We start from the raw sequence: 25,038 nt of genomic DNA on the forward strand, positions 1-25,038 counted from the left end.
GGGTAGAGGTGTTATCACTCCTACCCTGTCTCCAAAGCCACCTAGGCCCACCTCGGGGTGTCTTGTTTAAAACATTAGACTCGTTACATATAAGGAGTCAAGTAATGTTCAAATGTCAGCAGTCATTCCTTCTTGCAGATAAATAAGAAATTGAGTGATTCATTACATGTAAGGAGCCAAACAATATTAAAAATAAAAACACTTTTTAATAAACTCCCTGCTTAGTAGGTTACGAATAAATCAAACCCCAAAAAGTGCAAAAAAATGGTTATGCAAAGATTTTGAAAAAAAATTAAATTTAAGCTTACAAGACCAATTATTTCTTAAATTCATATATTTCCATGAGGTAGTTTGGGCCTCATAGAAATGCAAAGGTAACACAATTCACCATTCGAGCCGCAAAGCCTACTTCCAATAGAAGGATTAATTTTGTCAACCATCCACCAAATAACAGTATATAGATACTAGGAATAGCAAAATGGAAATTCCGAAGAAAACAAAAATAAAGCACCAGCACCCCGAGGATTTACAAAAGTGTAGCAACAGAATTTCAGCAACAATGGACTCAAAATATCGGGATCATAAACAGTGACCCGGACTCCATCAAGGTTTCCTTCCGGCAGTGAATCATCTCCGACATCAGTGTTGCCGCCAGAACGCCAAAATCAACTTTCAACCATTGGTTCGGGGTCAGAAGATGGTTCTGTGAGAGATGGCTGTAGGAGAGATCTGTTGGATTGGCGTACAGAATTGAAAAGAATGTCCTTGATAACCTGAGCAAAGACAAATAAGAGCAACTGTGTTAATTAAGAACAAATTGGACGTTGCTATAAGACTCCACTGCACAAGCAAACAGAGGATATATGAAGATTGGCACGGCCAGGGGTTACCTGTGACATCAGACCATGCACCTGCTCGACAGTTATCTTTGCACTGTCACGAGTAATTTTGGCAAGTTGGGATTCTTCCTGCAAATTCATGAAGCCATTCAAATTCAACTACTGGAAATATAGGTAATCAGCGTGAATGATGGTTAAATAATAACAAGATTCTCATTATGTAACATTCTTCTCTTAATCACAAATCTCTCCTGCACATGAATGAAATCACCCAGGCATGCATTCTAACATTACCTGGATCTAAAATGCCTATCTATATGGGGGCAAGTGGGACCCATATAGAAACGATAGCAGAAGACAAACTGTGGGTACTACAATTCTAAACAGTTGAATTTGTTGAACAAAAACGTTTTTTTTTTAATGAGTGGCAGGCAAACAAGTTGAATTTCCATATAGCATGATATCCAGTGGCTGCTAAATTTTAAAACAGAATCCAATGTTCCAGAGAAGATTCAAAAGTGCTATATTTTTGTTTTCCTGGTTTCTTTTGGAAAAATAAATAAATACAAAAACTTCAAAACTGTTTCAAAGCTGAGAACAAGAATCAAGAATACAAGAAACAACACAAAGGCAAGTCCACATGATTCTCAGACTAGGCAAATAATTTGGTTCTTTATCCTTTTGACTTTCTTCTTAATATCTACAGAACTAGGTATACATATATTTATCAGTTTGGTTTCATGAAAGAGAGAGAATAGAACTCAATGATAAGGGAGAATGACACTATGTTCACACATCAAGTTTGCATGTAAATCCACTCATAGACATATAGAATGACGAATTTTATAAATGTGTATTTTGCATAGACTAGATGAATATAAGGAGTGGCACTGGAATCCATACCACCTTCCTGCCCTAACCTTCTCTACGTGTGTGTGTATATATATATATATATATATATATATATATATATATATATATATATGAGTAACAGATTCCACTTAGCAGTTATACTTGTATGGTCCAAATCCATTTAAAAGATAGCTCTTCTAAATCAAATGAGCGAGATAGAGGGAAATGGGAAGAGAGACTTACCTCTCTCTTTCTTTGTGGGGGTGTTATTAATGGCCCAAAGCGAGAATGAGCCAAATGATTCTCCGCTTGCTCTAGCTTTTCAGCTGGCATGATGCAAAAAACACAACTTAATATTCAGTAAATAATCTAAGATATATGGAAAATACTTGAATAGGTAATATGGACAGGTAAGAAAGTACCTAGATCAGAAATTTGTCCAGCAACATAGTCTCCATTACCCAATAAAGGTGAGGAAGAAAGAGTATTCACCCAATACTTGTTCCAGAGCAGATCCAAGAGGTGAGTGTCAAGAGAAGACTTGAAATAAGTGATATCCAGAGAATAATACTGCATACACAAATACAAAAGAAGTTTCAGATAGTAACAAACCAAAGTTCCGCATAAGAACTCTAGGATAATAACATCATACCTGTTTACAGTGAACACCAAAGTCCTCAATTTTGTTCAGAGGAATGGTCTGATACTCGGAGACAGGATCGTCTGGAGGCTTATATCCATCTGGGTACGTCCTGAATGCACCAATGTCAACTTTTCCAGCAGACACTGTCCGAGTTGGATCAATAACAACAGCCAAAAAGGGCTCCTGATATTGCTGGTTAAGCATCTGCGTCGAAACATCAATACCCGAGAGCCAGCATCCATAACCCGGATGAGAATGGTACCACCCAACCACATTCTCCAACCGCCCCGCCTAGGCAATAAAACACTCAGTAAGCGGATTAACCTTGCACAAATAGAACTAATATATGGACTCCAATACAATAACCCTACTCCACCAATTAACAACAAAATTTGAGAAACTATATGTCCCAACACAAACCCCACTAAGAAACCTAGCAAATTCAATTTCTCAGCAACTATGTACGAAAAGAGCAGCAACTCAATGACGCAATAGCCCAACAACAGCAGCAATTAGGGTTTCTGAAAGCCCAAAAGTTCATGCCTTAAACATTGAAAAACACAAATAATTTGAAAAAAAAAATCACAAACCTGCTTATTGGTTTGGGAATAATCCACCATATACTCATAGGCATCAGCCTGAGCATTAACCCTAGTCTCAGTCCCTTCAACAGGCAAAGCAAAAGCGTCCATGACGATAATGGCGTCGCCGTCGGTCTTGCCCTGCATGAGGCCCATGACCTCGATGGTCCCGCCAGACCGGGCGTGCACAACCATCTTCAAGAGCGCGAGGGCGGAGATCTTGACGCGCTTGAAGTAGTGGGGGTCGTTGGCCCAGGGCTTCTCCTGCTGGAACTTGACCTGAGCCGCCTCGTCGTAGTAGAATATGGCGTCGGCCGTCGGGTCCGCCTTCGGCTTCGCCACGCTCGGCGGCGTGTCCATGGGGATTACGTTGTTCTCGAGCTCCCATGTCTGCTGGGCTATTTGCGCGTCCATGGTGTTTGCGAAAATGTCTCTGAGAGACACTACTGCGTCCTTTGATGTTAATGTAATTAAGCGAAGTCGATTTCTACTAAGAAAATAAATAAATCGCCATTGGGCTGCCTTTTGTGTTTTTAGGGCTCCTTCGGAGAAGAGAAAGCCCAAGGAGCAAAAAATAGTTTTTATTATTATTATTATTATTTTATTTTTTAAAGATCGATATTATATTTTAAACAAGGGTGCAACTTGGCCGGATTGGTTGAATTAGATGGTCAACTAATCCAAACCCAAGATTTGGGTTTGGGTGGGGTTCAAGTTCATGCAAGTTTATTTGAGTTCGAGTTTAAATTGTGCTCGGGCTTACTTAGGTTGGATTCGAGTTTGCCCAACTTTATTGAGTTCAATTTTGTAACACCTTATTTTGTAAAATATTTCAAATTTTCATCAAACAATGTCAATATATATTAGTTAAAATTACAATTTTACACCATCATAATCCATACGGATGTTAAACCAAATAGTGTGGAGACCACTTCTAATATTTCAACCAAGCGAAGTTGAAATAAAATTACAAGAGACTACCAAAGGAAAGGTAAAAGAAACATTATCATTCATTGTTCAAATAAAACCCAACAACAAACTTCAATTATTGTCTTCCCTAAACTTGTACCTTCCTTATATTATAGGAAGCGGGATGAGTTTGCGTTGACATGGGCAGGCAAGAAATCAGCCAACCTAATAAATGATCGGGTTGATGTCGAATCGGGTTTGGGCGGGTTTTTACTTCATTCTAACAAGCTCGATCGGGTTTGAAACCAAGTGGGGCATGGGTGAATTCGGATTGACCAACCCAAGTTGCACACCTTCTTTAGACTAATTTACACGGTATGGGATTCAAATTTATGTGCTTAGTGAGTTGCACATCCACTGTAACCAATGTGACCATGTCCACGTCCATTGAAGCAAAAGATAGTTTGTTATGAACTGTTTTGCTGATTCTAGCTAATTGTAGCATAATAGCCTCTCTGCACGTGCAAACGCGTTTACTTGATTCTTTCCACTTGCAAATGTTGTGTTCTTTTTCTTTAGCACAGGGACCCAAAGCCAATTAGTGTAAATCATATGAAGGTCGAGAGATCCCGGCAGTATCAGCCACTATAAAATTGCCTACAAGGAGGAACAAAATCATTACAATTCGCGAGCCATGCAAATGCAAGGTTCACTCAACATGAGAAAATTTGGAGAGCTGTTACAACTTACAACACATTGTGCACACTCAAACAGGCGGTTTTCACAATTCCAATTAATTAGGAACATTCTCTACAACATTTTAAGTCTAGCTAAACGTGGACAAAGACCCGTGGTGTAAATACCTGACGGTAATTCCTACCCTGTTCCTGTTGACATGGAATCCCAACAAAACGAAACACATTTGCCAAATTACATAAGTTAGTATACAATAAATTACACTGTAAGGTACAGAAACCACAATTCTGTGTCATTTGCCCCGCGACCTGCCTCTCCTGTTGGATCTAGTTGGTCTCTTTCCCTTCTGCTTCTCCACAACGTCAGTCTTGGTTACCGGGCTTGGCTGGGTCAGCTCCTGTGATAACTCATTGGGCATACTAGAGCTGTTTTGGGAGCCACTGGCAACGAAATCATTGTCCTTCGTGACATCAATATAATTTTCAATCAGTTCGTGGACCTCAAAAGTAGCTTCATTCAAATGTGCGCCATCGTTTTCCTTTGTGGCACCAATATCGTTTCTGTTTTTTTTGGTGACCTCGCCAGTAGGTTCATTCAAAAACTCACGGTTATCATTTAAACTGACTGGATTACTTTCCCCATTGAGCATGGAGTTTTCTTCTGTGCCCAACTGTGCAGACAAACTGAAACGAAGAAAGGCAATGCAATAAGATTATGCAGATAATGCAGCACCAAAACAATGACATCAACAACCGCTTACTCAGCTACTGAAGAACGGAAACCATTTGTGGTATAAGCACTTCTTGATGCAGTCGCTTCTGTTGTCAAGCACGTTACATCGTGTAATTTTGAATCTGAAACTGAAAAGTAAATAGAATATAAATACGAACGCCTGATGCACAACCAAAATGCTTAGTCAAATGTCAACTACTATCCAACAACTGAACTTCAAAGATTTATGAATGGCATCTTTCAGACTCGATAAATTATTCGGTACAAAATAGAACTGCGTCATCCAAGCTACAGACATAGTGTTCTATCCCAATAAAACAATGATATAACTGGAATGGTATTACTTGCTGACACAATATGGTGAGAGTATATGCATGACACGTCAAGTAAAATAGTTATAGGTGATAGGCTGATAGCACATATAATTCCATTGGAAACGAAGACCAAGTGAGATGAACTTGTCCTCCCACAGTATCTAGTTTTTTGAGTAAGTCTACCTGGATAAAGTGTTGACATTCAGAGTTTCAAGCACATATACTTAACGATGATATACTACCGAACAGTAAAGACACAGTTCACACTAGTTATTCAGCCAGACAAAAAAAACTCCTTTGCTACATATACATATTAGTACAATACATTTGAATGCCGAAATGGCCAGCACAATATCAAACATATAACCTGTACAATAACAACACAAATGTGTATGCTTATATAACCCACACAATGACAGGGTCGAAAAAGTTCACCTTGTATGGTTCCTCCGACCACTGAATTTTGTTGTTCAGACCCATTAGTGTCCTTATGTCCATCAAAATCACCAGCACCAGCATCACTGTGACATACAATGGGAATTGAATGTGATAAGCCAAACAAATATCGAGGGTACAAAATGGAAAAATAAAGGAGGAGGGGGAGAAGGGGGAGGAGAGGGAGGGGGGGGAGGTGGGGAAGGTGAAGGAAAGATCAAAATCACCGACCCAAACTGTACAGAATGGGAGTTAGGCGCAGCTTGGCCCTTGTATCAGACATGCTCAACAATAGTAGTTACTAATATGAGGATGCTAGGAAAATGAAATATCAACTATTTCTTGTAATTTTTAAGTTTTTATTTAGAACTGCTCCTCAAACACAGGAGCCGTGGTATTCGGAGACAAAGAGTAGATGTTGCCTGACAAGTATTACTGTGTCTTATCATGCTGAGGTCAGATGACACCTTTAAGTAAACTACAAGTTGACATGCATAAACAACAATTTTAGGTTAACCACAAGCTGATATTTGAAGAATCATAAGCTTGCTTTCAAATGGAACCTGTAATCTAATAACGATTTTTGGGTATGCATTGAATAATTTTTTAAGAAGCTATAAGAATTAGTTGACAGAAGTTTTCTTGGCTAAATAAGATACAATTTCGTGAAGGAGCAAACCTGGGAGCAGTCTTGATATCTTCAGATGCCTCGAGTCGTTGTCCAGAGCTTAACATCTCTTCTAAGGCATTCTGAGAACCTATTTGATGGACAAACTTAGTGAGTAAAAGATGAATTAAAGGTATAGTATACTCATACATATGCATTAATATGAATGTCCAAAGGAAGAAGATAAAAGTGAAAATTACAAGAAGCATCACCCTTGCCACCCATAGAAGCGGCATCTGAATCCTTCACAAAAAGAAAAGAAAAGGTTATAACAAGACATCTGGTAGCGCAATCTTTATCAGACTTAAAGAAAAAATAAATAAACCATATGTTAGTAGTCAAATTGCAACAAAATGATACATATGCCTAAACAGTTGCGGTGATTTTCTTCAGAACTGATAATTACCGGAAGTGGCAAATCTTCTTTCTGCAATCCATATTGTGTCTTCTCCGAAACTGAGAAAGCAGAAGATGGGTTATTTCCTATAATTTATTTTCCTTATACTCTAAAAATTTATAGGGGAGTGTTACTAGCATTCCAAAGTAGTCATCTTAAACTACTCTTTTGTTCATTTCTCTATAAACTCATTTTCGTTGAAGTGTTTATGGAAATTGTTGAATTAAGAAAGTTTTTAATTGGTTGACTGAAGAGAAAGAGAATCCCTAGTGTCTTCCCCAAAACTATACGAGCAGAAGATAAGGTCCCACATGTTAGTTTTATTATATTTAATTTCCTTATATTCTAGAAGTTCAAGGCAAGTGTTATTGGAACTCCGAAATAGTCATTTTGCACGACTGTTCTCCTACGATTTTTCTCCTTTCATTAATATCATCTTCATAGTAGGGTTAATGGAAATTGTATCAATAAATTCTGAGATTAAAATAATTGAAGAGAATATAAGGGAGGAGCGTATGCAGACTATTTTGGAAAGCCAACACAATCTCCCATAAACTATAAAATTATGCAACTTATTCATCCACTGATGACAGTGGATTATGGGACTAAACCAACAGATTTACTGCATTCCAGTCAAGAAAAGATACCGTCGGAGCCATTGGACGCAGTTATTCCTAAGGACAAGGTCAAATTCGAACCTACGGCATTTTTAGAATTGTGAAGTTCATCTCCCACATCATCTTCTCGTTGGCCACCCGGAAAAGAACCCAAGACACTTCTTTTTTCTAAAGCAGATGTGGACCAATCAATTCTTGTAGAAGGTAGGGACCTCAGCAGTTCTTCTGTTGCCTTAGATCGCACTCTTCGTATTTCCTCCTGAATATTCCAGGACCCTGTAGCAGGGGCATCCCTTTTCAGCTGCATTAAATTTTCAGATAGCACAATCAGCATATCAATAACGACATACATTCCCTAATTTCTGTTTCACTAACTAAAACACAGAACACAGAAAGAAAGAAAGAGAGAAAGAAACATGTGAGGTTCAACATCAACATCCAATGTCTTATTTATTAAGTTGCATTTTCAATTAATAAATGGTCACTACACATTTATATGAGAAAAAATTTCTGTCATGCTTCATGTTCCCAGATGTGAGTGACAACGCCGTCATTGGACCCAATAAATTGTCTTGACACATCGATAAGTTCTCTGTGGATCCACTCTACTAGGTTAATGTTTTGGCTTGTCTGCCTAAATATTAAATCACTAACTTTTCAAGGGTTTCTCTGCATTTTACAACTTTACAACCTATCCTTGCTTACAAAACAAGCTCTTCTTACTTGACCCAGCATACACAACACAACCTGACATTTTTTTAGTCACTGCAAATCGACAGACTCCGTAAAATCTGCAACTCAGCCTTGCTTTGCATAACACAGTTACACATAATACAATAACCAGAACTCCCCTAACCCACATATCTTTCTGATTCAGAAAAAGTCATCATCCATTTAAACAACAAACACCCAATCTTAAACTGAGTTGGCTAGTCTTTGTTCACTTTGAAAGTCGATCTCCAGCCTCAAGTTTTGTCACATACATTTATCATTAACCAAGACCTGGTATCTATATGGACTGGAGTACTAAATAACCTCCCGTTAGCAATACTGTTTTGAGTTTAGAATCTACATCCTACCTGTCAGAAACCCAAAAGTGAAAAAGATATGACGAGAAAATTTCCAAATGGTACCTTGGATGTAGACACAGAATTGCCAACAGTTGAATATGGGGTTTCTTCGTTGAAAAGTTGCATCCCTATTGATGACGGAGATCTCAGTTCTCCATGCTTAATAGAAGGAGATGCCCATGGAGGACGTGCCCGCATATACACTTTGGCCACATCCACCGGTGAACCACCTTCGTCTTCACCACCCTGCCCCAACAGGATCAAATTGAAAATGTGATACATCAGACTTTGGTATGTCAACAAATTGCTAATATAAACTCAAGGAGACGGTAATAGCATATATCTTCGATGTAGTTTTCTTTCATCAAAATATTAAAAAGCTTACAATTGCTTATTTGACATAAAAAGACAACTTATGGAAGATTTCACCCCAAAGATAAAATGCCAGACACGGGGAAAGAGACAGCACATGATAGCCATGATATAATACCAGAGGAAAGAGCACTAACTTGTGGGAACATAAGAGCGCTCAAGGTGTGGGTTCCATGATCCAAAACTGGCTTTGAAGTTGATCCCAATCTCTTCTCACTCAACCATTTTTTTGCCTCCATAACAGGACTCTCTACATCTGCAATGCAATTAATACCAAAGTTAAAAAGTAATTGGTAAAATTTCTAAACCTGTTTCGCTGGAAACTGTTTTGTTAGGTGTCTCACCTGGTCTTGTATTCTCTGCACCTTCAGCATTGGTAAAACCTACGACTCTCGATTTAATAATCTTTATTAATCTATCACATTCTTCCCTGGTAAAAAATAAAGTTGAAGTCAAATAACAAGTTAATAGGAACGAAGAATAATTAGCAGAAAGGTTGCATGATACACAACAGTTTGTGGAAACCTCTCTATAACACAGATTTCAGACCAATACAGTATAGAACCCATAAAACATTATGTTCATGGTAGAGTGCTTATAAATTGAGGACAAGGCCAATGAATCAAGGCATATCCTAGCCTTGAAGTGTGAAGAACCATCTTTTACTTTGATAGAAGAACCATGCCTAAGCACTAAACCTTAAGAAAATATTTCTAGAAATCAAGGTTCAATAACACGAGATTCTCGAAGTAGAATAAGAATTTACAGACCTCAATGCAGAAAATAAATTAGGATGATATAAATACACAAACAAATGACAAGCAAACATTACAAGTCTAATATAAGTAGAAGAAGGATGAACCGAACAACAACCAAGGAAAATCCAAATGTGAAATATAAAATTATAATGATTCATCTTTAATCAAGAAAGTGCAGCATTACCTCGAGAAGGTCTCCTGCATAAGTAGTTGTTCAATTACATGCTTCTTGTTGCTCTTCCCTAGTGTTGCTGGGGGCTCCTTCTCAAGGAACTTGATCTCATCTGATGTCCCATTCCTCTAATTCAACAACAAAAATCAACATTGCATGCCTAATACAAGAAAATGAAACTGTAGAAGCTAAGAAAAACCGAAAAAGTGGTTTAACTACACGTATTGTGTTACTGTTCATTGTCCCTGGACAGCCCTGAAATTTATACCTCACAAAATTCTTGGTAGCCCCACATCATATCCTTTTCTTACTCAACTAAATCGCTTACCACAAGCTTTTTCCACAACTTTAGTTCCCAAATAACCCATTGAAACCATCCTTAAAGATCACCTTCAGTGCTGTAAAATATTCACAGCCTCCTTTTTGTTCCTTATCATCCCCATGAGTATAAAAACCTCAAACTAGTTTTCTACAACCTAAGGATATGACTACAACCTCTTGTAGAGCCCCATACACGAGCTTTCTAAATTTGTACGTTCATCAATGGGAAATTGGGCATGAGTCAAATGACCTAACTGTTTAAAACATGTAGTATAAGTTCTTTCAAATGCTCAAAAAATTGCTCAATTGTAAGCATAATGATGCATGCAGTACAACTGAACAATACAACATGTAGGGCTATTACCTTATTCAATCCATCATCTTCCTGGGTCGAAATATCTTCATTATCATCATCAGCCTCATTGTCAGTCCCATCCTCTGAAAAATTAGACAAGACATCCAGTAAAAGGCCACGAAAACCAAAGGGCAGCATTCTTTTTTCTTCACTAAAGCACAAAACTGCCATACTCTTTAATACATCAGACAAACCAAAATCCGCCACAGCTATGTACATATATAGCAAGATTAAGAAGGAAAAAAAAAGAGTAAATTGTAGCAATGGTCTCTTAACTTTAACTTAATTGGAGAAATGGTCCCTCAACTAAAAATTCATTACCATTGGTCCTTCAATTCATCAAAACGTGCAGCTATGGTCCCTCAACTAAAAATCTATTACCATTGGTCCCTCAACTTTAATCCAACTGGAGAAATGGGCCCTCAACTTTAACCCAATTGAAGCAATGGTCCCTCAACTTTAACTCAATTGTAGTAATAGTTCTTCCAACATAACTCATTTTGACAAAATTCTAACAAAGTTGACAAAAATGACTATAGCTTTATGTTTTGATGAGTTGAGGGACCCCAATTGTAGCAATGGAGCTTCCAACATAACTCATTTTGACAAAATTCTAATGAAGTTGACGAAAAGGACCATAGCTACACATTTTGATGAGTTGAGGGACCAATGGTAATGGATTTTTAGTTGAGGGACTATTGCTCCAATTTGATTAAAGTTGAAGGACCATTGCTACAATTTACTTGAAAGAAAATGCCATCTTTAAAATAATTTATTTTCCAAAAAAATTACGTTTTCTCCTAAATTCCAAGCATGTAGCACACAATTAGAACAGTAAACAATCTCCAATTTTCTTAGCACCAAAACCTAATCGACCTACACATTCAACCTATCAAAACTAATTTCCGGATCAGAACTAAGTACAGTATCAATTTCCGGCATTTCAACTACGAAATTACCAAAACATACACAAATTGAGCTTCATATAATCACTGTAAACACATACAAATGCAAAATTAGATTACCTGAGGAGGAAGAGGAGGAGGAAGAAGAGTCAGGACCAAAGACGGAGGAAATAATCTTCCCGGCGCCGCTGGCAATCTTACGAGTAGGCGAGTAGATGAGCCGGGAGAACCAATTAGGGTTTTCGGGTGGTGCGGGATTGACAAACCTAGGCCGGTCGTAGGGAGTCCTAGCACCGGCATACCGTCGAGGGCGGACAATTTTGCCGCCGGATCGGGAGTCTAGTGCTCGGCGAGATCTGGAAGTGGCGGCGGTGGCCATGGCCGCTCTCTCATGTGAAGGAGGGAACCAAAAAGGGAGGGAATGAGAAATAGATAGGAGTCCGTTGTGGAGGTTAAAAAGGGCGTGTTGGGGTTTGCTTGTGTGTTTTTCGCAGTCTGTCTTATCAGAAAATTCTATTCGTTGAGGTTTGTATTGTGACGGTTATAACTATTTTGTTTTTTTGTTGACTATTTTATTTGGATTTTCAGTTCTAAACAAGTCATTGTTGGTGTACTTTACTAATCGGAACCGTTCAGTATTTTAGAATCATTCGCTCATATATATATATATATATATATATATATATATATATATATATATGTATATATCTATATCAGTGACAGAGTCAGAATTTTATAACAACGAGATTATAATTTGAACCAAGGGAACATCATCGGATCATTTCGTCTAGCTTATTATCTGCCTAGTTATGCTGCATTTGTCCATTTTGTGGGGGACTATCATGTAAGCTTTTTATCGAACATAAGAAATAAAAGACGAAAGACAAGGGAAAGAAAGATAAAAATTCTACAAATAACTATACATGGGGTTGCACAAAAGAAATAGCGGTTTGTAATTCAATGTTTCTAACTTATTCTTTCAGTTTGTCGCAGTCATGTATAGTGTCATACACAAATATACATATAAATACATACTAAAATTATGGAGCTATTGGGGTCATGAGCAATCAATGACCTCATGTTGGTTGCCACTGTATATACTAACTTTTTGTCACAAGTTTATGTAGGGCAATTGGCTTTTTTATTCTTTTTATTTTATTTATTTTAGATATTTTTTGTTAAAATCTATTTTGAAAAAAAAATGAATTTACTAGTCATAAATGTTTCGAGGGTATTCAACTAAAATCAAAATTTAGAAAGAAAAAGAGAAATCGGAGGAGATCGAACTCGCACTAAAGTGTATAAGCATAATTGTTTGTTTTGCCACAATATGATGAAAGAAGGCAGTACGGAGTTGAAGAATTTGACTTTGACTTTTAGAAGCATACCGTTGTTGGAGAGCGAGCCAAACGGTACGAGCAGTTTGGAAACGGGTAGTGACAATGAGAGCCTTGTGTGGCCAAGGGAGCCATTGATCCATGAAAGAGATTGACAAAACAAGTCAGAATCACCAGAATACCAGAGATATTCCTACAAGTAAAGAGATTGACAAAACAAGTCGGAATCAATATGTGCAGGAAATTAGTGATTACTTCTATCACCTTTTCTCCTCAATCCATAGAGACAAAATGTAGGAATTAGACGGTTTTTCTGGGCATGCCTTTTATTTGGTAAGTAACATCGATGAAGCTACTGTGAAAGCTACAACCTTAGAAAGATTCAAGAATAAATTTAATTGGAGGCTCCATTGTATATTTAGACCAAATCATTAGTCGCCACTCGAAACACAATGGGGAGAGGGAAAAGATTTGAGAAGGAAGGTGTCTGAGCAAACAAAGATAAAATTGAGAAAATTTGAAGAAAAGAAATTGAATTAGAAAACAAAAGAATGAAGGTCACATGAGGTAGCGGGGTGGCAAAAAGAGAGAGAGGGGCAAATGTAGAGGGGTGATGGGAAGGTAGAGGGTGAGGGGAGGAAGAATCCAAGAGAAAGCGAGGTGGGAGGAAACATAAAGGGACGGAGGGAGAGAATGAAGGAAGAAGTAAAAAGACGGCACGGTGGGAGGAAACATAAAGGGATGGAGAGAGAGAATGAAGGAAGAAGTAATGAAGGAAAAAGTAAAAAGACGGCACTGTGGGAAATAGAGGGGAGGCGGGAGGTCTGCCACTTAACTAAATTCATCTTAATTACACGGGGATTAAAATTCAAACATCAATGTAGAAGAGAAGCACATTAGTCTAGCACTTAAGTAAGGCCAAATATTGTAACACTTTGATGGGTTTCTTAGTTTCTTTTATTAATGTTAGGTAGATGAACTTTTTGGACCATATTTGTAAATCATGTAATATGTTACTAATAAAAAATAAGCACGTTAATCAACACTTAAGTAATAATTTAATCATAAATAATCACGTCATATGTTTACAAAATATGATTTAAATAGATGGACATCCTAGCATTACTTTTTTTTTTTTGGGCAATTAAATCCAGTCCAAAAATCCAAGCTATTTCTTAAATTTTTTAATGGATGTATGACATTGCAACAAATTCGTAAGTTGATATATAACATTGTAATGTTTAAAAGATGAGATATGAGATTGTGGTGCAACTCAAAGTTGAGGTGGTTTCATATAATTTACCCAAAAAATTTCAAGCAAAACATATTTAAAATAAAGTTGAACACAACTAAATCTGAAGAGGTAGTTGTATTAAAAAAACAACCAAATCTTTTGCATAAAAAAAAAACAAGAAGAGTTAGTTGAAAATGATTTATTTGTTATATGGGTACATTATTCAACAAGTGTGCAAAAAAAATTGAATGCAACGTGGTTGAACATATTTAGTTATTATATTTAAGATTAGCATATGGGCACACACAAAATGTGTGAGAAATTTTTTTATTTCTGTTTTTGAAATAGAAGGAGAGAGGAAGGGAGTGATAGAGAATGTGGGAGTAGGAATTTTTTTTAAATTTATAATTAGAGATATGCTAGGATTAATGTAAGTGAGGTTTTGAAAAGAAAAAAAAAACAAAATTTGGTTGTGTGAAATTACATTTCTGTCCCATATTTCTTATTCATGTTCTGTAATAATTAGAGGGTTAAACTGGTAATTTCATAGGATTTTGGTTGAAAATGAGTTTTTTATTAATTAGTAGAGATTCTACGATTCTATAAAATTTTCTATTCTATCACAAAATAATAATTTACAAAATTGAATTTACATTGTTTTACCTTTTTATATTGGTCTCGGATAAGTTTTAAAAAGGTAATATTTTTTTTTTTATCAACAAGTGTGAAAAAAAGGAAAGAGATTCTCTTCGGATCTACACATTCAGAGCTTAGGGATCAAATGATTCAAGCCTTTAAAATTTGATCCAACGGCTAAAAGTAGAGAAGATCATTTGATCCCTAGATCCAGATGCATAGATCCATAAAGTATCTCTTCCCGTGAAAAAAAATAGGCTTTTTAGCCAAAATGGTTCCTAAGATTGGCATAACTTCTCACTTTGATTCCTGATATTTGAAATGGATAGAAATTGTCTTGAATTTGTCCACCATTAATTATTTTGATTTTTTCTCAAAAAAAAGTCAATAAATAAGGATAAAATGATGAAAATACCATCAAATATTGTCAAATATTTTCCCCCATTGTTTATTAAATTGAAGGTATTTTTGTTATTTTGATCCTTATTTAATAGAATTTTTCACGAAATAATCAAAATAATTTATGCTTGCCAAACTTAAAGACCACTTCTAATTATTTTAAATTTCAATAACTAAAGTGAATAGTTTTGAAATCTCAAGAATTGTTGTAGGCTTATTTGATTGAACGATCTAGGGTTTAGAGAGAGAGGGGGCCGACCACTATTAGAGAGAAGAGAGATTGATTTAATTGTGAGGTGTGTTTGATTCACCCCATTGTGTCTTTATTTATAGTAATAGGAAGGGTAAAACCTTTCTCTTTAGGATTACAATATTTAATAGGTAATCTAATCCTAATAGGAATATAAGATACATTCCCAGATTCCCTAGGATTTACACAATCACATTCATATTCTAAATATGACTGCAACACTCCCCCTTGAGTGTGTAAATACTCAACAAACCATCGCATCAGATCTTCAGCAGATAAGTTAGAATAGTTGATAAAGTCATCAGCATAACGGGTGATCGCGAGTCTCAAAAATTTATGTGAAGTATGCATTTGTAAAAACTCACAAAAACCTTGCTATGGTAAACCCCAAGGAATGGGGAAAACCCATAGGCTAAGGAGAAAAGTAAGAGAATATGCATAACGTCTAAAACACTCATCAAACTGGACAAAGGTAATGAACTCATCGAAGTATGATCATCCCCGGATGGGTGCCTCATTAAAACCTCGTTACGTAGCAAAAACCCAATGGGAAAAATGCTCCTAATCGTAGGAAAAAGAGTACATTAAGATCATATGAGTATGCTTCTAGATACTTCCCCTGAGTTAGACATAAATTCTAAATAAGAAAACTACGAGCTATTCAATTCAGATAATTTACGCATACCGATTCCTTGGACGAGCTTCTGAAATGTAGACTTGGGCAATGACTTGGTAAAGAGATCGGTCAGGTTGTCCTGGGAATGGATTTGCTTGACTTCAATATTCTGATGCTGCTGCTGCTAGTGTGAGTAAAAGAACTTCGGCGCTATGTGCTTGGTGTTGTCTCCCTTGATGCATCCCTTTTTCAGTTGCTCGATACATGCTGCATTGTTTTCAAAGATCGTCATAGGAATGTCAACGACTGATGTAAGACCACTAGTGCTTTGAATGTGTTCCATAACTTCTCTCAGCCAAAAGCACTCACGCGATGCTTCATGTAGGGCGAGAATCTCAGCATGGTTAGATGAAGTCGCAACTAGTGTTTGCTTGGTAGACCTCCAAGATATAGTGGTGTCTCCAACGGTAAAGACATAATCCGTTTGAGAACGTGCTCTATGTGGGTCAGACAGATATCCAACATTTGTGTATCCAACAAGGCGAGAATCAATTCGATGGCCATAGGGGGCGGCAACACTTGGAGATTCACGGGTATAGAACAACCCCAAATTTGTAGTACCTTTGAGGTAACGGAAAATGTCTTTAACGCCATTCCAGTGCCTTCGTGTGGGCGCATTGCTGTATCTAGCCAATAGATTCACAAGGAATGAGATGTCGGGTCTAGTGTATTGAGCCAAGTACAATAAAGCCCCAATTACACTTAGGTAAGGAACTTCGGGTTCCAAAATCTCTTCCTCATCCTCTTTTGGACGGAAGGGATCTCTTTTAGCATCTAAAGTCCAAACGACCATGGGTGTACTCGAAGGCTTCGCTTTATCCTCATTAAAACGTCGTAACACCTTTTGGGTGTAGTTTGATTGATGTACTAGGATTCTATCCGAACAATGCTCGATCTCCAGGCTAAGACAGTATCGAGTTTTCCCAATATCCTTTATCTCAAATTCTAATTTCAAGTGTGTAGCAATTTCCTCAAGCTCTGTGGGAGTCCCAATGAGGTTCATGTCATTGACATAATCTGCAACGATTGCAAATCTGGAATGTGACTTCTTTATGAACATACATGGGCATAGTTCGTTGTTCACATAACCTTGACTTGTCAAATATTCACTCAGATGGTTATACCACATCCGTCTGGATTGTTTTAATCCGTAGAGTGACCTCCTCAACCTAATTGAGAGAGTGTTCCATGGTCTATAACTATTTGAGCCAGTCAATAGAAGTCATTCTGAAACTTTCATATAAATTTCCGTATCTAGATCCCTATAGAGATACGCGGTTACCATGTCCATAAGCTGCATATTCAGTTTTTCAAAAACTACTAAGCTGATTAGGTAGCGGAACGTTATAACGTCCATTACAGGGGAATACGTCTCCTCGTAATCAATCCTTGGGTGCTCAGAGAAGCCTTGCGCTACGAGGCGTGCTTTGTATTGCACTATTTCATTATTCTCATTACGTTTCCCCATGAAAACCCACTTGTAGCCAATGGCCTTCACGCGTGGTGGTGTAGGAACGACAGGTCCAAATACCTTATGTTTTGTGAACGACTCGAGTTCGACCTGGATTGCTTATTTCCAGTTTGACCAATCGGTTATACGTCGGCATTCATTGATGGAACGTGGTTCAATGTCATCGCTAAGCCTGATATTAGTAGCTGCTGAGTACGAGAATGCATCGTCGACGATAATCTCATTCCTATTCCAAACCTCATCCAATACTATGTAGTGGACCGAAATCCCGCGATTCTCGGGAGGCCGGCATGTTTCATCTGAAGCATTAGCGTAATCTAGAATAACATCATATGTTGGAACGAATGAGTGAGCATATGGTCGGATTCAAACTAGTGTCACTAGTTGGTACCATTTTCCTCTTTCGGGGTTGTGAATCCTTTGAACTAAGGGGTCTGCCACACTTCAGGGTCGAAGCAGATGATTAGCTAGCTGCCAATGTACCTTACCGCGTGGAAGGTGCGGCCTCCCCATCTTCGGGGACGGTCCAGCCTTCCAAGGCGGGTTGTTGGCGTACACGGGGTACATCTATCATTGCATGTGTGTTTGCAGCAGGTATATGTGATCTTGTCACCTTTGTTAGATCATTAAAAGTATCCGACATGCTTTGAGTGATGCTCTGAAGATCTATAATTCGACGCACTTCAATTTCAGACTGGACAGTGCGGGGATCTAAATGAGACACAGTAAGAGCATACCACGAAAATTCGTGGTGTTCTACGAGAACGTTAGCATGCTTATCTCCACCTAACGATGAGAAGATTGTCTCATCAAAGTAACAATCCGCAAAACGTGCCGTAAAGAGATCTCCTGTCAAGGGTTCTAAGTAGCGAACAATTGATGGCGAATCATGACTGACATAGATTCCCATTTTTCTCCGATAACCCATTTTGGTACATAGCGGCGGCACTATTGGCACATAAATGACGCACCCAAACACCCGTAAATGCGAGACATCAGACTCGTATCCAGTTACCAACTATAACGATGAATGTGGTTGGGTAACGGTGAGCCTCAGGCGGACCAACATAGTTGCGTGCAATATTGCATAGCCCCAGGCAGATGCCGGCAGTTTGGTTCGTATAACCAAAGTCCGAGCTATTAATTGAATGCGCTTTATGAAAGCTTCTGCCAGGCCATTTGGGTGTGAACATGGGATACATGATGTTCCACATTTATCCCTGCTGACATGTAATAATCGTCAAAAGTTTGTGACGTAAACTCTCCAACACTATCCAGTCGAATCATCTTGATCGGATAATCAAGGTGGTGAGCCATTAGCATAATGATTTGAGTTAGGAGTTTAGCAAATGCGGCATTGCGTGTGGACAACAAGTAAACATGTGACCATCTTGTCGATGCATCAACCAACACCATAAAGTATCTAAATGGTCCGTAGGTTGGTTGGATAGGTCCACAAATGTCCCCTTGAATCCTCTGAAGAAATTTAGGGGGGTCGTGAAGAATCTTTGTATATAAGGTTAAATATTCAACTTCCCTACAGGACACGTTTTGCATGGTGGGAGTCCAACATAGGGATGTAACTTACACCCGTGTTGAGGATACGGCGCATCATGTCATGTCCAGGATGTCCCAAACGATCATGCCAAAGCAACAAAGTGTCCAGGAACTCAGGCATAGGGTCGGCCACACTGTGGGCTTCTATGCCGTGAATGGTTGTGATGTACAACCCACTCGATAAGCGTTCCAACTTCTCGTGAATATACTTCTGACCATATTTATACCAAGTGATACAAAGAAATTCAAAACCATGATCTTCAGTGGTTTTAATATGATATTAATTATCTCGAATATCTCTAAAACTCAGTAATGTTCTTCCAGAACGTGGATAATAGAGTGCCTCTTTAATGGTCAGAATTGTACCATTAGACAACATGATACGTACCTTTCCGTATCCTTTAATCAGGTTGGATGAGCCTGATAGAGTTGTCAAAGGAGATTTCTTGGGTATGAAGTTAGTAAAATAGTGGCATTCGCGCAAGATGGTATGCGTGGTTGCATTATCTACTAGACAACAAACTTCCCTACTAGACATACCTAGAAATAAATTGATTGAATTGGTCACATGTATAAATATAAGTCCATTCATTCAATTAAGCAATTCGAGAAAATAATATACATTCAAATAACAATCCATAATTCAAAACAAACCAAAACCAAACAAATTATTCCAAATACTTAGAAAAATTGTTCAAAATTAAACCATAAACCTAGCAAAATAAGGGGGTAGGGTCGGCCACTCCTAGTGGGCTCGGCTACTAGGAGTAAACGCCCTAAATACATGTCTAATTTATTCATCCATAGGTGCTGACGCATCTTGGAAATCTGATATCTCCATTGATGTAGTTGCATCTTCCGGATGATCTACATGTGCAAAGTACGACTCACGACGGGAATGATACTTGGCAATAGCCTCAGGGGAAGCTCGGCATACGCGTGATAATTGATCCTTTGATCCACAACGATAACGCATGTCCAGTTCAGTAGAAACAGCTTGAACGGGAGCTTTGCCCTTGTTCTTGAAGTTTTAGACCTTAGGGGCGAGTGATGGATGCTGCTGGGTCACAATTCTTCCCTTAGGTGCAGCACGCTATTGACCTTGGGCCCGTGGTTGGGTTTGCCGCCCATTGCCACGGCCACGACGGTTCTTTCGTCGTTTATGGCTGCTATAATAGGTCGCATGCCCTTCAGGCGCGGCGTTCGAGCCAGTGGATCGAGCTTGATGATTCTTCATCAAAAACTGGTTCTGCTTTTTAGCGAGAAGTAAAACAGAGATCAAATCTGAAAACTTGGTGAATTTATGTGCCCTATATTGTTGCTACAGGACAATATTGGTGGCATGGAAGGTCGAATAGGTCTTCTCCAGGAGATTTAATTTGATTAGTTATATTTTGCAAAATTTCAATAGAGAATGGATTCTACAAACTTCAAAGTTGTATTCATTCACGAACTTAAAGTCCTGGAAGCGAAGATGCTGTCAGTTGTGTCTTGCTTCAGGCTAGTATATGTCTTTCTGGTGATCGAAACGGTCGGCCAGAGCAAGCCAGAGGGTGCGTGAGTCCTCCTCAGCGAGATACTCAGTCAGCAGTGCATCATGAATGTGTCTTCAGATGAAGATCATTGCAGTAGCTTTCTGAGCTTCGTCAACAGGTTTATCGGCGATATGTGTCTCGATGGTGACTCTAATACCCTTTGTAGTGAGATGGAACTTCACGTCTTGAACCCACTTCAGATAGTTTCTTCCAGAGACTTCTAGAGCAGAGAAATTGAGCTTGTTCAAATTCGACATGTCCTTAAAACGGAGGGAGAAAACGTGATTAGTCATATGGTAAGCCATAGACATATATCGTAGAATATACAGGTTCTTTAGACATGTATTGGTTTAATTTATGCATGAAAACTACGGGTTTCATGTGGTATGCTTGGAATGAAAACTTCGGGTTTCAAAGGCACTAAATTTGAAACTACAGGTTCAATTTAGTTTTATGAACAATTAGTTCATAATGAGAGGTTCCTGCAAGAAACATAGAATGCAATATACTAACTAAGTGTAGTGGATTTGAGTTGTCTTCGGGAACTCAAGTGTGAGAGCTTCGTTACTACGAAAGTATGTGACGGTTCAAAGTATAAAAAATAAATTATTGAATCGTTAATGTCCAAAAGTGATCTTCAGGTCAATAATTTTGGATTCATTATCAAATTAATGGACTGCATGTCACTTTTAATTAATTCAATAAATTGGGCCATACAGGGTCGATTATAGAAGCAAAATAATATTAACATACGGGTTAAATTATTTAGAATGCTAAAATAATAGCATTGGGTCGAAAAATTGCCCCCAAAATAGAATTAGGCTCGGGTTGGGTGCCTAGAGCATAAGGCACGACCCAAAAAGGGTCTTGGGTGTGAGCTATAGGCCACAAGGCAGGGAAGGAAAGCCCAGCTGTAGCTGGGTTTTAGTTGGGACCAAGAAGGGTGTACGGGGCAAGGCCCAGCAGGAGCTGGCCTTGTGGGTGATACAAGGGAGGACAAAAATCCAGCCCATGGGATGGCGTGTGCGTGTGGGACAAGGACCCAGTAAGCATGACAGCTTGCTGGCATGTGCCGAGTGCATAGTGAATGTCCAAAATGGGAAGCTGCAGGCTTCCTTGATGAATGGGGCGACGAGCCTATGCCAACCCAACTAAGCCGAAGGCTTAGGGTGTCATTTTGCTCGCAGCAAGGCTGTTATTAAGGTCCATAATAATGCATCAAAGCCCAGATGGCTGCTGCCCAGTTTGTGTCGTAAGGGTGGTGTCCAATTTCCTAAAAATTTTCGAAATTATTAGGGTTCTACAGACCCTAACATGCTTCTAATTTAATTTTATGCTTTGACTCACACATTTCACATAACAATTTAATTGTGCGATGCATGAAACAAATATATATATTGACAAATATATAAACATATACAATATATATATCGAAAGGAAAATATAAACATAGAGGGGTTCATGCATCATGGGAAATGTTTTCATACTTCGTGGACGTTTCAAATATCTTCTTTTATTTTAAGCGTACCTGATTAGCAGAAAACGAATAAGCCTTTAAATTTGGTGGATGAAAGCTTCCTCCAACGATGTGTCAATTCCTTAGCTTCTGGCAAGAGCGTGTTGATAACGTGTTGTAGGCCTCAATTCCTTAGCTTCTGGCAAGAGCGTGTTGATAACGTGTTGTAGGCCTATTTAATTGAACGACCTAGGGTTTAGAGAGAGAGGGGGGGCTGGCCACTATTAGAGAGAAGAGAGATTGATTTAATTGTGAGGTATGTTTGATTTACCCTATTGTGTCTTTATTTATAGTAGTATGAAGGATAAAACTTTTCCCTTTAGGATTACAATATTTAATAGGTAATCTAATCCTAATAGGAATATAAAATACATTCCCAGATTCCTTAGGATTTACATAATCACATTTCTATTCTAAATATGACCGCAAAGAATTATTTTATCTAAAAAAATCTAAAAAATTAAAATTATACGAGTCATCCTTCATTAAAATTACGATTTTGCCTAACGATTCGCTCCCTGGATCCCGTCCGTTTCGCTCTCATTTCCTTCCGTCTCCCGTCTCTCTCTCTCTCTCTCTCTCTCTCTCTCTCTCTCTACATCCATTCGCATTTGTCTTCCCCTCTTTCTCTCTCTCTGAATTTTGGGTTTTGGATTCTCTAGCTTTCTGGGAAAATTTATCTTTCCCCATGAAACACAATGAATCCACAAAATACCCAATCTACCCCGCCTCCAATTCTCCATTAATCCCTTCTTCCAACAACTTCAATTCCCGATCAATCTAGAATCTCCTCTTGGATTCGACTCAGCGATGACACGGGATGCTTCGCTTCTATCCCCACCGCTAACTCGGCCTCCGCCTCGCGAGAGGCGCGGGGTTGGCGAGGTAGCCGGCGGCGCCGCAGCGGAGTGCGCGGCGGTGTGCTGCTGCTGCCCGTTCAGCGTGATGAATTTGCTGATATTGACGGTGTACAAAGTCCCGAAAGGGATTTGCAGGAGGGCCTTGGCCCACAGGAAGAACAAGCGGCGGTGCTTGGCCGCCCAGAAGAAGGCTCTGTTGCAGCCCAGGCCCAATGGGCTCGCCGGCGGCGGGCTCTATAGCGACGACGACGAATTCTTTAGGAGAGCGAGCAGCTACAGCGATGGCGACGTCGATGACCGAAAGGGTAGCGAGGATGAAACGGAGGGCGCTGATTTGTTGGAGAAGGAGATGTGGGACCGATTCGACGGTGCCGGCTTTTGGAGGAGCGCTTCTCGAAGAGATTTGTGATGATCAATGTCGTCGTTTTTGGAATCGCATGTCGTTTTCATTTGAATTCGAATTTGGGTGAGGACGGTTGGGCAAATTGGTCATTCAATGATTTGTAAATGTGAAAATTTTGAGATTAATGAAGAATTTTAAACAAAAATGAATATAAATTCGGGCATCATATTTGGATTTTGAGTTTAATCTACCAACGATATAAAAGCCAATTGAGCATTAACATTTTGTTTCATTTTTTCTGAAATGACCATTTTATTTTCATTTTTTTCTCAAAGTCCAAAACGAGTAGCTTAAGATGGTTTAGAAACAAATATTGAATACTTGAAAACTTGCTTCTCTTAAGACGCTTGCAGCTCATGGTTAAGAGTGTTTGAGACATTTGAGATAGTGTTCAATTCTGTATGAAATTCACAGGAGTCGATTTCCAATGCCAAAACAAACCAACCGCCTCCTTCAACTGTCGAAGAGGTAGACGAAGAGTTCATGTCACTAATACATGGTGGTTTGAGCACAACTTTGCCAAATGAATACAATTAATGAAAAGGTTTAGGTAAAGGAAACTGCCATTGACATTCTTTTTGTTTTAATAAAACGGCATTAAATTTCATTGAAAGCGTCATAAAATGCTCGACAGTACAAGAGTATGATTCTTCCTCTAGAATAAGATCACTAACAATAGGGGGAGGATTATCAATCCAAGCAACAATCATCACCGGAGTGGAGAGCAAATCGAGCCAAACGATGAGCTATGGAATTGGCTTGGTGGCGGATATGAGAAGCAATAGCTTTAATGGCCAAAGTCAGCAAGAACTTCGCATCCTCAATAATAGGTCCCAAAGGAGAGACATTTAGAGAAGCATCCCGAATTGCTGAAATAGTCTGAAATGAATCACTTTCAAGAATAATGTTGTGTAAACCCCTTTCTACCACCGGCTCAATTGATTTCGGTTTGAACTCAAAATAAACATCAGATTTAAACAAGGCTTTTTTTCCACTTAAAATTTAAATGGATATTTATTTTAGTAGAAATGAATAGTGCAGAAGCCCAAATGATTCAAAAGTACTTTCCGGGTGGCAAACCTTTTTCACATTGTACATTTAACCCAATCAATTTTTATACAGAAAAACCAACTTTCGAATGGCATTCTGGTAGTTTTGAGAAGGATAAAAGCTCAAATTGTGATGTAAATTCTTATCCTCCGTCAACAATCACATTAACAATTGGGAGCAGAGATAATTATTTCGAGAAGAAAAGGCTTTACATGGGAAGGAAGGTCAACTCTATATAAGACAACAAAAAGGAATAAGAAAATGGCACTCAACTCATAACACAAAAAGATTTTAATGCTTTGCGGGTTACCTTCTTTCAAACTCCCATGTAATCCACATTTTTGCACTTGTATTTATGTTTAAAGCTCTGCTACATTGCTCAGTATAGATTTCATTTGCGAAAAGGTCATTTTCAAACACTTCAGCAGCCTACAAGAACTTGTCGATTAGGTCTAAACTTGCCTGATCTCTTATATTTC

At 38.5% G+C, this 25,038-nt stretch overlaps 3 protein-coding genes across 8 annotated transcripts; 1 reads left to right on the top strand and 2 right to left on the bottom strand.

Annotated features, from left to right (window-relative positions):
* Window positions 1–297: 297 nt before the first annotated feature.
* LOC126632748 (COP9 signalosome complex subunit 5b-like) lies at window positions 298–3,397 on the bottom strand. The gene is made up of 6 exons (XM_050303216.1): window positions 2,925–3,397; window positions 2,344–2,625; window positions 2,114–2,261; window positions 1,935–2,017; window positions 891–968; window positions 298–773 (listed from the first exon to the last, which is right to left on the bottom strand). Exons 1-6 carry the CDS (start codon window positions 3,327–3,329, stop codon window positions 666–668), a joined length of 1,104 nt encoding a protein of 367 aa, XP_050159173.1. The 5' UTR covers window positions 3,330–3,397; the 3' UTR covers window positions 298–665.
* Window positions 3,398–4,580: 1,183 nt separating this feature from the next.
* LOC126632747 (protein KAKU4-like) lies at window positions 4,581–12,143 on the bottom strand. Of its 6 annotated transcripts, none has more exons than XM_050303213.1 (13): window positions 11,770–12,143; window positions 10,740–10,815; window positions 10,067–10,182; window positions 9,469–9,554; window positions 9,262–9,380; window positions 8,816–8,998; window positions 7,713–7,983; window positions 7,075–7,124; window positions 6,869–6,911; window positions 6,681–6,759; window positions 6,002–6,087; window positions 5,281–5,380; window positions 4,581–5,203 (listed from the first exon to the last, which is right to left on the bottom strand). In XM_050303213.1, the coding sequence occupies exons 1-13, from the start codon at window positions 12,012–12,014 to the stop codon at window positions 4,813–4,815; spliced, it is 1,845 nt and encodes a 614-aa protein (XP_050159170.1). In that variant the 5' UTR covers window positions 12,015–12,143; the 3' UTR covers window positions 4,581–4,812. The 6 variants fall into 6 exon arrangements, with proteins under 6 accessions (XP_050159170.1, XP_050159168.1, XP_050159172.1 ...); XM_050303211.1 differs by having other exon boundaries at window positions 5,281–5,374; window positions 10,740–10,813; window positions 11,756–12,143; XM_050303215.1 differs by having other exon boundaries at window positions 6,881–6,911; window positions 7,764–7,983; window positions 10,740–10,813; window positions 11,756–12,142.
* A 10,581-nt stretch (window positions 12,144–22,724) lies between these two features.
* On the top strand, window positions 22,725–23,664 carry LOC126632749 (uncharacterized). Its single transcript, XM_050303217.1, has one exon. The coding sequence runs from the start codon at window positions 23,057–23,059 to the stop codon at window positions 23,513–23,515; it is 459 nt and encodes a 152-aa protein (XP_050159174.1). The 5' UTR covers window positions 22,725–23,056; the 3' UTR covers window positions 23,516–23,664.
* Window positions 23,665–25,038: the final 1,374 nt, after the last annotated feature.

This window comes from Malus sylvestris, chromosome 8 (assembly GCF_916048215.2).
Source record: "Malus sylvestris chromosome 8, drMalSylv7.2, whole genome shotgun sequence".
In the NCBI taxonomy this organism is placed as follows: domain Eukaryota; kingdom Viridiplantae; phylum Streptophyta; class Magnoliopsida; order Rosales; family Rosaceae; genus Malus; species Malus sylvestris.

Bases quoted from the DNA above. Each gene is read 5' to 3' on its own strand.
- LOC126632748 (XM_050303216.1), bottom strand. From the start codon at position 3,329: ATGGACGCGCAAATAGCCCAGCAGACATGGGAGCTCGAGAACAACGTA. The intron at 2,018-2,113 runs GTACTTTCTTAC...GCATCATGCCAG, and splicing joins TGGACAAATTTCTGATCTAG to CTGAAAAGCTAGAGCAAGCG. The intron at 774-890 runs GTAACCCCTGGC...GTCTTTGCTCAG, and splicing joins TGCATGGTCTGATGTCACAG to GTTATCAAGGACATTCTTTT.
- LOC126632747 (XM_050303209.1), bottom strand. From the start codon at position 12,014: ATGGCCACCGCCGCCACTTCCAGATCTCGCCGAGCACTAGACTCCCGA. The intron at 8,999-9,261 runs GTTAGTGCTCTT...CTGTTGGGGCAG, and splicing joins GCGCTCTTATGTTCCCACAA to GGTGGTGAAGACGAAGGTGG. The intron at 5,204-5,280 runs GTAAGCGGTTGT...TCTTCGTTTCAG, and splicing joins TTCCGTTCTTCAGTAGCTGA to TTTGTCTGCACAGTTGGGCA.
- LOC126632749 (XM_050303217.1), top strand. From the start codon at position 23,057: ATGACACGGGATGCTTCGCTTCTATCCCCACCGCTAACTCGGCCTCCG.